Source organism: Danio rerio, chromosome 21 (genome assembly GCF_052040795.2).
Source record: "Danio rerio strain M-AB ecotype USA chromosome 21, GRCz13ab, whole genome shotgun sequence".
In the NCBI taxonomy this organism is placed as follows: Eukaryota; Metazoa; Chordata; class Actinopteri; order Cypriniformes; family Danionidae; genus Danio; species Danio rerio.
In genome coordinates this window covers 34,801,901-34,816,588 of record NC_141041.1, presented here as the reverse complement: position 1 = coordinate 34,816,588, position 14,688 = coordinate 34,801,901, and the positions used below count along the sequence as shown (strand labels likewise).

General features: G+C 36.3%; 1 protein-coding gene and 2 non-coding genes across 3 annotated transcripts in view; 2 read left to right on the top strand and 1 right to left on the bottom strand.

Annotated features, from left to right (window-relative positions):
- Positions 1-28: 28 nt before the first annotated feature.
- Positions 29-100, bottom strand: trnaa-cgc (transfer RNA alanine (anticodon CGC)). Its single transcript has one exon. It is a non-coding gene; the product is annotated as a tRNA-Ala (tRNA).
- Positions 101-767: 667 nt separating this feature from the next.
- On the top strand, positions 768-849 carry trnas-uga (transfer RNA serine (anticodon UGA)). Its single transcript has one exon. It is a non-coding gene; the product is annotated as a tRNA-Ser (tRNA).
- A 2,313-nt stretch (positions 850-3,162) lies between these two features.
- rap1gap2b (RAP1 GTPase activating protein 2b) overlaps positions 3,163-14,688 on the top strand; it is a gene marked incomplete at its 5' end in the record, with an annotated part of 125,081 nt that continues 113,555 nt past the window's right edge. Inside the window, 2 exon segments of the mRNA NM_001423699.2 lie at positions 3,163-3,349; positions 12,059-12,094. Of these exon segments, the coding sequence (NP_001410628.2) occupies positions 3,306-3,349; positions 12,059-12,094 (80 nt within the window).

The window sequence follows — 14,688 nt, the reverse complement described above, 5'->3', positions numbered from 1 at the left end:
TAAGTGTGTATTTCTTGACCCAAAAGAGTGGAGATGCCGGGGATTGAACCCGGGACCTCATACATGCGAAGCATGCGCTCTACCACTGAGCTACATCCCCACGTGACGTAGAGAGGGTCTGAGCCTTGGCCCATATATCATACGATACCGCTCATTGCTCGAGCGGTACATATTTGTTATTTTTCTGAACAATAATCCTAATTATTATTTTTTTTATAATCTTTTAAGAAATAAAGAAAAATTTAACATAACAAAAATATCTTTATTTTTGAAAAAGAAACCAAATTAAGCAATGTGAAAATACTAAGCAGGCATTTCAGTTTTCACTCACTCGATCTGTCCCAAACGGAATAATCAAAAACCTAATATATTTTAGGTTATTAAGTCTAATACATTTTAGGAAAAAGGCGGTGAAGACTAAGCTTTCTTACGCTTACGTGAGAAATATTAAAATATTTAAACATGTTCTCGTATTTTTCGGCAGTTAGTTGGTCTAACGTTAAACATGGTCTAGAATTTAAAACATCAAACATCGCACGGTATAAAACAAAAATGCATGGGGTTTCAAACGAAGTCGCTATTTTCCACTGAGATGACGGCGCCATCTAGTGGTTGTTGTTAGTCACAGACGTATACATTTACTAAGAAAATCAAACCCCGATGGAGAAGTGGGTGATTTTGTCGAGGGAACCATGTTGTTATAACATCTGATGGAGTTTGGGATGGTATCTCACATCTTATACCATGCTTTTAGGCCATGACGGTGAGCTGCGATGGCCGAGTGGTTAAGGCGTTGGACTTGAAATCCAATGGGGTCTCCCCGCGCAGGTTCGAACCCTGCTCGCAGCGGAAAAGAGTCGCTTTTTCCTGATTTTGTCAGATGTGCACAACGAAATTTAAACACACTGGCTGTTCGTTCCGCTGTGGTGACCCTTGATTAGGCAGGATAGATATAGATAAGCCAGAGAGTGAGTTAGGGAATTTAACAGATAATTAATCCTTATAAATTTACTGAAATATGGAATATTCTGCAAGCGTTGAATGGTATCAATGAACTATTTAATTAAAACACAATTAATACAAGAAGAAAACTTTTTAAATTACTATTCTTAAATATATATATATATATATATATATATATATATATATATATATATATATATATATATATATATATTTTTTTTTTTTTTTTTCTGTTTAGTCCTAATGATGAATACATTTGTGTTTAATCCTGTCTTGTTTAGTGCCATCTGAAAGCGTGGAGTTTTTCTATTTCCAGAAGGGGGCGCTAATATAATTCCTATAAACCCGGAATCAAATCACATCACTTTCAGTCTCTGCGATGATGCAAGCGCCATAAACACTGACATGTGATATTGATGCTGCTCTTTTTTGTTTTTAGCATGATAGCATTTCTGCATCTGGACAGATTTTTTAACAGCACTCATTATTATTAACCTGAATGAGATGGCCATTCAGATAGAGTCGGTGGAACTTCATAGCTGGCAGATTATAATGACAAAAGTGTGGGGTAAGCATATTAGTTATGCAAATATTTAGTATTATTTGTATCACAAAAAGTAAAAACTTAAATGCTTTGTTTATTCATAATTTTTGATCACATTAAATCCTTTTCAGTTCTTGTTTGAATTCCTACAATTACAGAGATATTCATTTATGGGAAAAGTTTCTCTGGATTTATTAGGTATGTGTTTAAGTAAAAATGCAATATTAATTGCCTTTTTATAAAATTCTTAGAAAATATCTTAATTTCAAACAAATAGTTTGTTATTTGTAGTTGATTTCCACAAAAAATGAGAGTTTGCTAAATTTGTTGCAGGTGATATGAATCTACATCCAGTTTATTACACCAAATATGTGACCCTGGACTAGTCAAAGTGTCTATTTTTTATACAACACACAAAAGCTGAATAATAAGCGCAGTGGGTCGCACGGTCGCCTACCAGCAAGAAGGTCACTGGTTCGAGCCCTGGCTGGGTCAGTTGGCATTTCTTTGTGGAGTTTGCATGTTCTCGTGGGTTTCGTCCTGGTGCTCTGGTTTTCCCCACAGTCCAAAGACATGTGGCACAGGTGAATTGAATGAGCTAATATGTGAATGTAGGAGTGTATGGGTGTTTGCCGGTGTTGGCTTGCGGCTGGAAGGGCATCCACTGCATAAAATACATGCTGGATAAGTTGGCGGTTCATTCCACTGTGGTGACCCCTGATTAATAAAAGGACTAAGCCGAAGGAAAATACATGAATGAATGAGATTAACAATTTAAAAAACCTAGAACCTGAGGCTTTAAAACATCCAAATACCAAACAATTCAGCAAGTATTTGTCCAAGCCACTCAAAAAATGTGGAAAAAGTATTTAAAAAAATTTAATATAAAATAAAAAATATATTTTAATATTTTTTTCCACATTGTTTTAGGTGTCTTGGACTGATTTTTGTTGCTTAATCATATTAATCCCTCACCCAAATAGAGCACCGACACATTATTTAAGCTACCCTTGAGCACCTTTTGTTTGATTTTGGATTTTTATCAAGAAAATTCTTTTTAAAGTTTTTTCAAATGAAGATTTTAGCGATGCGTGTCACTGATCAAATCCTAAATCTAATACAAATGTGGAAACTAAAACCGGGGAAAAACAAAAATTCTCACAGATGTATTTCTCAAAACTGATGTATCTTTTTTTCTATAATCACATACCCTAATACATCATTTGCTATGAGCATCCGCTTATTACGCAATGCACTCATTCTTGATCTCATTATTAATTCATACTTGAGTTCAATGGGTTGCAGGCTAAACTGCTTGAAAAGTCTAAAGGATGCTAACAGACATTAAAAGGTAAGATGTTGCAGGATGATTCTCTCACATTACTGTTCAAATCTCTTTCACTTATGAGGCTGTTTCAGGCAGCCTTCATATTCTATATTCCAGCAGACAGAAGGCCCTGAGGGTCTCTAGAGAGAACGAGATTAAAAAAATATTGCCGTCAGCCACCCCTCCTTCCTCCTCTTTCTCATCCTCCACCCTCTCTGCTGCTCAGTACATGTGTGGAGTTAAAGTGAGAGGGAGTGACACAGCAGGTGCAAGAACCCCAAACTGTCACACTCACATACATACACACACAAAGAGTGAGAAAGAGGGTGGAGAATGAAATCATTTCAGAGAGAGAGAGAGAGAGAGATGAGACACTGAGGAAACAGAAAGAGTGATTGTGAGATACTGAAGAGGACGATAGCAGGCAGGCAGTGAAGACCAATTGGAGTTTGAGGAGAATAAAGAGGGATCATGCTGAGGAGGAAGAGGAGCGTATCCTTCGGTGGATTTGGTACGTTGCTCATGTGAAACAGCATCAGCTGTCAGCTGTGTGGAAATGTCTGCCAGATGCCCTGTGTGAAAGAGGTGCTCGCTGGTGTTTATTTATGCTCATCGGCGTGCTTGCATGTGCCATTTTTTTAATCTGCATTTATTTACACTCTCACTTTGATTTATAAGGCTGGGTGTGCTGGAATTTACTGCTGAGAATAGCATATATTGATTTGTAATAGTTCTGCGATATTTTTAACGCATGGGCGAGGATATTAGGAGTGTTGTAATAGTGGATAGATGTATGTGTATGTATGCAGATGTGTTTGAGGGCATTCAGACAAGTTCTCATTCAAGTATTGCTCACTCATACGGGACCAGGACTTTTCAAAAGTTGCAACAGAGAAGATTTCTCAAATGGTACCACAGTTGAAAATGAGAGGGTGTTTTTTAAAGTGAGTAGTAAATATATTTTCAGCATGGAAAAGAAGGCATTGATTTAGGCTTACTGGTTATAAGCCTGTTTTTAGACTAACAATTGCTTTTTTAACATAATAAATCCAATAATTAGTTCTTCATTATCTCACTTTTTCCTTTTTTTTTTTAAGCTTTAAATCAAGCTTATTTGACAATTTTCTTTTGTTTAACACGAAAAAAGTATTTCAGTCTTTTATTTGTTTCTATGATACTTGCTAACATGCAATTAAGTTCTATATTTCTATACTTGTTGCTTTTTTTCAATGTTTGCGTTCACATTTGTCAGTTTTTTCCCAGAGAAATGTTTATTGACCACATTAAAATCTGATATTTATGTGTCAGCAGCATAAATACTGTACATAGGCTATTAAATGACTATTAATATAATATTTTAGACTATTAAAGGTTAAAAAAGTTGTTAATTTAGTAGCTTTTTACTATTTTGTTGGTGCTTTTGTTCTGTTCATGCAATAAAAATCAATAGGGTCCAAGTTCTGATTGACTAGACCTTTCAGAGTGACTGAACTTTCTGATTAAGATGCTGATTATTTTCCAAACTGCAAAATCAAAGTGGTTGTAGATGCATTAGAGTGGACATTAGCATGATTTCTCACTGTTGTCCTGCTTGAGAGCGTTTCACATTTACTTTCTCACTTCCCTGCTGAAACCTAGATCTCACACATGTTGGGTAAGTGTGGGGTTGAATAGTTCAAGTGTGGGTCTGTGATTATGTTTAGAAGGTGGATGTTAATTATTTTGTGTTTTTCTGATTGTGTGTGTGTGTGTGTGTGTTCCACTACACTAAACACTGAATATGGAGGAGATGGTTATGAGAGGTCAGAGCAAGTGGATGCTTTATTTATGAAGTTACAATTTCAGCTCTCCACTGAGGCTTTTACAGCTTTCAGCACTCTTGTTTTACTTTCTTTCTTACTTTTCTATATAACCCCATCCGTCTCTACTTCATAGTTTCTTTCAAGGCTATTTTGAAAACCTTTCATGTCGTTTAGCCATTTTGAGTGTGACAACAAACAGGATTGAGTTGTTAGGCTTGGGTCTACACTTAAACTTAGGTTAAGATATAGTTTCACACTGAGGGTTAACCTTATTAACCCTTAGCGTTAGTCTGAGGCTCTATACTTGGTTTTTAGTTTACCACTTAAGTTGGTAACATTGGTTTTTAACATAACCTTTAAACAAAAATAACCATGGCTTTAATGTAGTAAAGGTGTAAAAGCACTATGCATATAGTGTATTAGTTGGGTGTTTTTTTAGCATGTGTGTTGGTTTGCTTTAGATATTGGTAACGATTTGTCAGTGTTGAGTATTGCATTGTCATTTAGAAAAATATTTGTGGCCTAAAATGACTTGATTTTGTCATGGCTTTTCACAAAATGTTACATTATTTGCTTTGATTGTCGTGTTTTTCAGTGAAAACAAACTACAATCTCATATTTTAAAAAATATATTCATGATTGTGAAGTGCTTTCGGTGTATGGTCATACACAATGAATGCGCTATATAAATACACACACATTACATTACATAACATATTTGTAGTAAAACCGCATGCTTAATTTTCATGGTGGGGTCAACCCATTCACATGTGTTCAGTTTAGCATTAGCATAATGACTTATTAGGGTTAGAGTTTGGTTTAAACTGGGTATGAAAGTTAAATTTAGACTTTTATGTTGGGCTGAAGATTATCTTCCTTTATTTTTTACCATTAAAAAGATTGATTCTGAAAATGTATCTATAACCTAGACCTATTTGGCTTTGAATTAGATTTTAAAAGGCTTAGTTTCACGAACAGGGTTAAACTTAAGCCAGGACAAGGCCTTTACCACCCATATTTTTGTATTGTTTTTTCCCTATCTTCAGTAGTGTATGGAGTACTGAAAAATCAAACTCAAGTAAAAGTACCATAACTTGCCCAAAACGTAGTGCAAATAGAGTAAAGGTATCTGTTGTGAATATAGCTCAAAATAGCAGTAAAAAGACCCTTTTAAAGTACTCAAAAGTAGTGAGCAGTGAGAATTACTCTGTGAAAAGTTGATGCGTTTACATGCAGTATGTTCTGTAGTGCATTTAATGATCTTCCTATATTCCATATTTCGTTCCATACAACATTCCTTCCATTGTTTGTTCAATCCTTTATTAATCCATTTGTTTGTTCCTTCCTTAATTCATTTGTTCCTTTCTTTGTTCCTCCCTTCGTTTGTTCGCTCATTCATTCAGTCGTTCAGATTTTTGTTACTTCCTTCAATAGGTTCTTTGTTCGTTCATTTATTCATTCATTTGTTCGTTGGTTCGTTCCTTCCTTAGCTTGTTCAGTCCTTTCTTGAATCCGTCCTTCATTCATTTGGTCCTTTCTTCATTTCTCCTTTGTTTTGTTCGCTCATATTTTGTTCCTTCCTTTGTTTGGTCCTTCGCTCATTCATTCAGTCGTTCAGATTTTTGTTACTTCCTTCAATAGGTTCTTTGTTCGTTCATTTATTCATTTATCCGTTCATTGCGTCTTTCCTTAGCTTGTTCAGTTCTTTTTTGAATCCTTATTTGATTCATTTGGTCCTTCTTTCATTAGTTTGGTCCTTCCTTGTTCGGCCCATTCTTCCATTCTTCATTCATTCCATTAAATGATTGTTTAAGGGTGTTTAATGATTTCAAATATCATACAGTGAACATCCTTCATTTTCTCTTCAGTGACATGCAGTCTATAAACTGTCTCTGGGTCAATGCATGTAAAGATTTTGGAAATCTTCTTGGACATTTTTGATGCTTCCAAAAGGTTTGCTGCATTTATAAAGCGCCCATGTCTTGAGGTTGTTCAGTATGAGGCGATTTACTTTCTTTGTGCGATTTGATTGGACAGGAATTGCAGGACTGATTTTTTTTACTTTACCCAAACAAGACAAGAAAGAAAGTAGTGACTACAGGTTGAAGGAAATTAGTGGAGTAAAAGTACAGATACAGCACTAAAAATGTACTCAAGGCAAATTAAAAGTACACATTCTTAATACTACTTATTAAATTACAATTCCTGAGAAAAACAACTCAATTACAGTAGTTTGAGTATTTGTAATTTCCTCTGTAATTCACTGCCCATCTAAATATGTTGATTACTCTAGTAACCATTTCAATCCAAACCTTGTAATAATCAATTTGATATCAATTCATTTTATATGCTGTGAAAATCTGCAAGGTAACAGTAAACAAATGAGAATTTCATGCAGTGGCTCGTGTCAGCTTTTTACTGTGGGAAATTCAGTTGCACATAAACACACACACAATCACACACACACATGTCCACACCCTTCCTCTCTCACAATCACCCACATCCCCACCACACCCAATCACCATCACACCACATGCTTAATAGTGACACCTCAACAGCTACCTCGCACTAACACACGCACCCACACACACTGACAACTGATACATTTAATCCGATTTTTACACCTTTTACTCTGAAAGCTCTCTCACAGTTGTGAACAGTGAGATGATGGATTGTCTGCTCTGCTTCACAGCACCAGAAAGATACCATGCTCATGCAGCTGTGTGTTTTCCATCTGCAATACACTCAGTTCTTACTTTGACATTCATTTATATCCGAGACTGATGTTTTGAAAGCATGCACAGCAGCTGGAAATATCTCTTTTCATATTCCAAGTATATCTGAACCCAATAGGGGCTGCTCTTGAGGCACTATCCAAACTAATTTGTTGGCTAATACACTGTAAAAAATCTGGGTTCCACTCAATTCCTTCATGTTGTCCCAACACAAACTGATCAATTTAACTTAATTGTTTTTGCAAAGCTAAGCGGAGTGTACTAGTCTACACTCACCGGCCACTTTATTAGGTACACCTTACCAGTACTGGGTTGGACCCTCCTTTTGCCATAATCCTTCGTGGCATAGGCTCAACAAGGTACTGGAAATATTCATCAGAGATTTTGGTCCATATTGACAGCAGGTTTGTCGGCTGCACATCCATGATGCGAATCTCCCATTCCACCACATCCCAAAGGTGCTCTATTGGAGATCTGGAGACTGTGAAGGCCATTTGAGTACAGTGAACTCATTGTCATGTTCAAGGAACCAATCTGAGATGATTCGCACTTAATGACATGGCACGTTATTTTGCTGGAAGCAGCCATCAGAAGATGGGTTTACTGGGGTTATGAAGGGATGAACATGGTCAGCAACAATACTCAAGTAGGCTGTGGCAGTGACACGATTCTCAATTGGTACTAATGGGCCCAAAGCGTGCCAAGAAAATATCCCCCACACACCTAGCACCAGCCTGAACTGCTGAAGGCAGGATTGGTCCATGCTTTGATGTTGTTGACGCCAAATTGGGACTCCATGGTTGCATCTGAAACCGCCTCAGAAGGTACTGCATTTGAATTGAAACGTACTACTCTGCCGTTAGAAAAGTGCCTTCTATACAGTATGAACGTGAGAAGTGTGAATTCGGATATACTACATCCGCCATTTTGTCATGGTCATGTGACCCCCCTGCATCAGTTGCATCGCTTCACTCCCATTCATGAATTCTCTCATGGGGCATCATGGGATAACGCAGCATGCATGGGATACGCACTTCAGAATCTCGCCGCAAGTAGTAAGTCATGCCAGGTATTTCTCGCACACTGATTTTCGAATTCTATATTTTATACTCGGCTCGCAAACTGATTTTAGCATACTGTACAGTATGGAATTATGCGGTTTCGAACGCAGCCCATGTCATGACTCCATCAGACCAGACAACGTTTTTCCAATATTCTATTATCCAATTTTGGTGAGCCTGTGTGAATTGAAGCCTTCTGGTGTTTCTGGTCTTCTGCTGCTGTAGCCCATCCTCCTCAAGGTTGGACGTGTTCTGCGTTCAGATATACTCTTCTGCATACCTCAGTTGTAATGAGTGGTTATTTGAGTTACTGTTGCTTTTCTATCAGCTGGAACCAGTCTAGCTTTTCTCCTCTGCCCATCAACAAGGCATTTGAGCTCAAAAAACTGCCGCTCACTGGATATTTTCTTTTTTACAGACCATTCTCTGTAAATTTTAGAGATGGTTGTGCGTGAAAATCCCTGTAGATCAGCAGTTTCTGAAATACTTAGATGAGGCCGTCTGGCACCAACAACCACGCCATGTTCAAAGTCACTTAAATCACCTTTCTTCCCCATTCTGATGCTCGGATTAAACTGCAGCAGATCGTCTTGACCATGTCTACATTCCTAAATGTAATGAGTTGTGATTGGCTGATTAGAAATGTGCGTTAACGAACAGCTGGACAGATGTACCTAATAAAGTGGCCAATGAGTGTAGATTTGGACACTTTAGACACTCAAAAATGCCCCGATTTTGACTATCCTTCTTTGATGATGCCAGCTTGTTAGATAAAATTAGCTTAGTCACACCCTTCCACCTCTTAGTTTGCTGCAAGTGAAAGATGAGAGGAGGAGCAGAAAAGTGAAACTCCATTCCATTTAAGTTGGTAATGCATCATTATTTTGAAACTCTGCAGCAATTTCTGGTTCATGCAATTTGTAAATCAGTAGCCGTTGTTTTCCGAAGTAATTTTTATGTAAATAACTTCTAGCTTTTTTATGTAAGGACCACATTTTTTGTTTTCAGCAGATGAAATGAACTCATCAATGTTTGGAAGCTATTAAGAGTGAACAAATGAAAAGTAAATTCTTTTTTTTGATGATGTTTTAATGTACTAGAACATATACTCTTTGCTCTCAGTGTCTAAAGTGGTTCATTTGAGGATTCATTCTCTTTAAACCACTCATATCTGAGAGCCTAGTCTACTCTGGTCAGTTAGCCTAATTGGATTGGTGTACTGCTTACAGCACATGCTGGAAACAAAACCACCATTTCCATATTTAAATTTCAGCTTTGCAGGATTCCTCAGCACTTGAATACTCAGGGATACAAACAGTAACAAAGGCATCAGATTTATTGTATCAATTCAAGCATGTGTTCTCATTCTTGGTAGTGGGAAAATTAGGTTTTGCTTTCGACACCACAAAACAAACTATTTTTTTGAAAATTCAAATGTCAATTTGGGGCCCGTAGAAATACTATTAGGGGTCAACCGAATTACACAAAAGCCTCCAACCCTTTCGTCCTGAATGTCACGCCTCCACACCCCCTCTTCACTTTCATCCAATCCCTTCACTTTCAGCACCTGCTTTTCAATTTTGTTCACGACATCCATCCCCACACTCTTTATTTCTGTCCGCAACACTCACAAAATGCTGTCATAGGGCCCATACTGGCCACCAGTGCCCCTGGGCCTCAGCTATGTATAATGAATGTGAAGTAGGGTCAATGCATCCAGTGAAGACCAAATAGGCAGGTATTATGCATATATATCACAAACCTACAACAGAAAGTACTGCTGGATTTACTGAGAACTCAGTTGTGATATTTAAGAATCTGTTCTTTGTTTTGGGAGACAATAACTTCACGAATCAAGCACTTTTTATAGACCTTTTATACTTTGACAGAAAGCTTCATCATACACTAAAGTAATAACCAAAAAAGCATAATAGGAACACTTTAAGTTCTCTCTTAAAATGTATGAAATGCACAAAATATCTCACAAAATCGTCTCATGAAATGGGATGTTCCTTTCCCTGTCACTGCGAGTTTAAGGAAATTGGTCTGGTGTGATAAAGAAAATGAGACACAATAACTGCAGTTACTTGCAGTAACAGGAGCTGACAGCAGTGCCCTCATGAAGGGGTGCACAGAACTGCTCCCATGGTTAGAAATGTCAAAGATAACTTTTATTAAAGAAGCCCTCCTTATTTAACACATTAAAAATAATCTCCAAGTTTAGGGAAATGAGGCAAATGTTTGAGCATTTTTTTGTAAATATGACTAAATCTTACATGAATTCTGTTCAACCATTTTAGGGTTTACAGCAATGTTATTGCAAAACATAAACTATCTTTATGAAACCTATTTTACCCCTTTTACAAGATGTAAGATAAGACTTTCAAGTTTTCAAGAAGAATTTTCAGCTCAAAACACCCATCAGATAGAGTATTGTATAATGTAGACTTTGCCCATTTTGTTGTCAGAGGACAATGTAGTGGTTTTTGTAGTCAGTGGCTTTAAATGCAAATGAGCTGCTTCTCCTCGCCCACCGATCCGTCGTATGTTTCTGTTTCTCCTGTGTTACGACAGATAAACAGCCGTCAGTGATAGAGACAGACACGGATGAAGCTGAAATAAGGTCTAGTCACTGGCACCAGTCCAAAATACCAAATTTAAAAGTAGATTTTAATTATGTTTTTAAATAAATTGGTCTTACACTTCAGATTTTCAGATTTTTCATAGTATATGTGTTAAATCTGGTACTTTTACCAAAAACCAACATGTCAACCATTTGGTTGAGGTTTATGTTTTAAAAATGATGGGATGTGTTTAAAAAAAGCATAGAGCGTGTTCTCTAGCGACATTAGAAGTTAAGAAAAGCAATCCAAACATTTTTTTTCTTCGTGGGGCAGTTAAAGGGTTAAAGAAAGAAACGTAGAGCATGACGTAATGACAGAATTTGAATTTTTGTATGCTTTGGGTCCATTTAATAGTCTATTTTGGTTTATGTCTATCGATTTTAAATGCAACTAAATAATTAGAGTTATTCCTGTTTCTTTTCTTTAAACATACTCACTTTTAAATGAACAACAACAAACTGATCAGCATAATTAAACCAGAAAAGAAGTCAAGAAAAAAGGAATTAAGGATAATCTAATAATGCTTTAAAGCTAACAAGTCTAAAAATAATAGCACAACCTAAATGATGAGAGGAAACTCTCTCTCTCTCTCTCTCTCTCTCTCTCTCTCTCTCTCTCTCTCTCTCTCTCTCTCTCTCTCTCTCTCTCTCTCTCTCTCTGTGTGTGTGTGTGACACAGAAACGTGTGAAATAACAATCAAAAACAAGCTAAAAAGGATAAAAATAAGCAGCCACACCCTTCCCCTAACTCAACCCTGTTCTGTTCTGATGTGATACTGTGGCTAGTCAGTGCTGGTGACTGACCTTTCCCGCATGTCAACATTAATTGAGCATTAAGCTCTCATACGGGGGACGATTGCATTACAGAAATATCCTTATTTTTAACCCCATTTGCTCCTTTCATCCTGCCTGGTCAGCTGACGGGTCGAGCCAAGCAAATTACAGCCATCCGAGTTTGTTCCTTGATCCTGAATGCTTTCTTGTCTTTTCTCTTCAAATGCAGGGTTGACAAGTCTACCATTAGCGCCCTTCGTGCTCGGTGAGTACTGTCTGCTCTTTTCCTTTCCATCTCCCACAAACCCACCAATCGTCGCGTCCTCTTATCTGTGTTTGATGAGAAGCGGTAAACAAGAGGCCTGTTGCATGCAAGAAAACTGCAGTGTCGTACATACAGTATGCATGACATGAGTAAAATTCTAGTTCCTGTGCAAAGTGCTGCATGTTTATGTGGCTTTTTAGTATTTGGTATTTAACCAGGCGCACACTATGCCTTTTTTACACACACACACACAAAATACACAACCTGTCACTTGGGTGGTAATCGTTTTGAAAAGATTCAGCTTTCTACCTTGTTTACCCCTGAAGGGTGCTTTAAGGAACATGCTATTTAAAAGCATCTCACTTCTAAAAGCAGACATATAGCTTTTACTCTTAGAGTGGGGCTTGGGTTTCATTGAGGGATTGTGCATAATTTAAATCATTCCCCCAAGACATGAAAAGGAAATCACTGGTTCAAAGAGTTTGTCTTTATTTTGGAATTTAATTCCACAATCAGTGTCTCACCCAACTTCTCTGACTGTCCTTGAGGCTGAATAGCGTCCGGGTGCTCTCCATGGCCTGCATCGCTCTGATGTCATTCACACAAGCCTTTGTAACTCATTTTCACAGTCATAATGAGCTGCCAATTAAGATGGATTCAATAATTTTAATTTAAATATTTAATAATTTTTTGCCCTTTGTAGTAAGTGAGTCACATATTACATTGTTTTTAATCAAAATAATCCAAAATACTTCAGTTCAAGTGCACGGTGTTGCTGATTGGTTAAACATCTGACTATTTTTCCTTTGTTTTCCATTCTTATGGAAAGCATATTTCCTACAACACTGACACACAAATAAAAAGATGCGTATGCACACTTATATTGAATTTTCATGTCTTATAGGTGATTCCCATTGATGTATTAAGGTTTATAGTGTACAGATTGTATACTCTGTCCTCAACCCTACCACTAAACCCAACCCCCAGCAAACATTTCATTTATATTTTTAAATACTGTTCTCCTTGTAGGGACTATTCATCAAAATAGTCCCTACAAGGTCAAAAATTGCTAATATTGCAATACTTGAGGGGACATTTTAGGTCTCCACTATGTTATGAATACCAGGACCACCTACACACACACACACACAATTTCCTTGTAAGTCTCAAGTTTTAAAAAAGCAAACAATTGAAATGAAACCCCTGAAATACACTGAAATTGAGTTCTTTGTGTCATTCCAAACAAAAAGTCAAATGTGACCAAAAGTAATGTCTTGTGCAGACTTTAGTGAGAGTGAATTATGTTAATTTGAATGTAAATTATTAACTTAATCTCATTAGACTGATTAATGAGTCTTTTTGGCTCATTCATTATTAAAAGATCAGTTTCAGAAGAGTCTTTTAAATTGGAATGTGATGCTTTTTGTTTTAAAGGCAATAGTTCTTCTACCTCACAGCATTTTTTTGGGAGTTTAGCTCGTCAGTCTCAAATTATGCAAATCTATTATTTATATTCTTCATAAAAAGTTCTTTGTAGCTGACATAATTATATTAGATGAATAACGAATGTACCTAATGAATGTATTTTTTTCAAAAAACAATTTCAATTGTTTTTTCAAACAAAAAACAATTACTTTTTGAGCCTGTAAATGTAAAACCTGATTTGTTTTTTGGTTATTATTCAAGAGAGCAAATTCTCTCTCTCTCTCTCTCTCTCTCTCTCTCTCTCTCTCTCTTCATATATATATATATATATATATATATATATATATATATATATATATATATATATATATATATATATATATATATATAGGAGTATCTATATCTTAGTTAATTATCAAACAACAAATAATGTTATCTATTGGTTTTCAGTCAAGATTTCATGGTTAAGTAGTCATAGTGAAATGAAGCTTCCTGAACCACTGAACCGCTCAACTCGACTCGACTTGTACCGGAAAAATGTTCGTTACTCGAAGCTTTCTATATCAGAGCTCGATGAGGACCTCTGCTGGTTGATATGTGGTAAAGCACTGTGTTGGAAAAATGTCAAATGTTCACAACTGACTGACTCATTCATGTAGTAATACAACAATAGTAATATAAACAAAAATGACCGTGTCATTATTACTGTATACTTAATAAATAGTCATAATATTAATAATGTAAATAGTCAAATATGGATGATGAACAATCGAAATGTAAACCGAAATGATATTTTTGTGGCCTCACTGTTAAAATAACAAAAATATATGTAAAATATTGTGTTATTGAATACAAGTAATATGTGCTATAATCATGTTTAGTAGCTAGTCATGTATTTTCTTGACCCTGAAATACATTTAGAAATATATGTTGCTATATGATTAAATTTATGTTTAATGTCAATAATATATTTTATTGAAACTTACAGTAACACAATACACTTAGCATATTTTAAAAATAGATTTTAGCCAGGGGAAAAAATATATATAGGGTTTGTTTAATGAAAGGGACTTGCAATTCCAGCAAGATAATCCTCATCAAACAGATACACATTCATAGGGCTTGTTTAAGATGGTGAAAGGCTGTGAGTGAAGTGGTTTGGTAAAAAG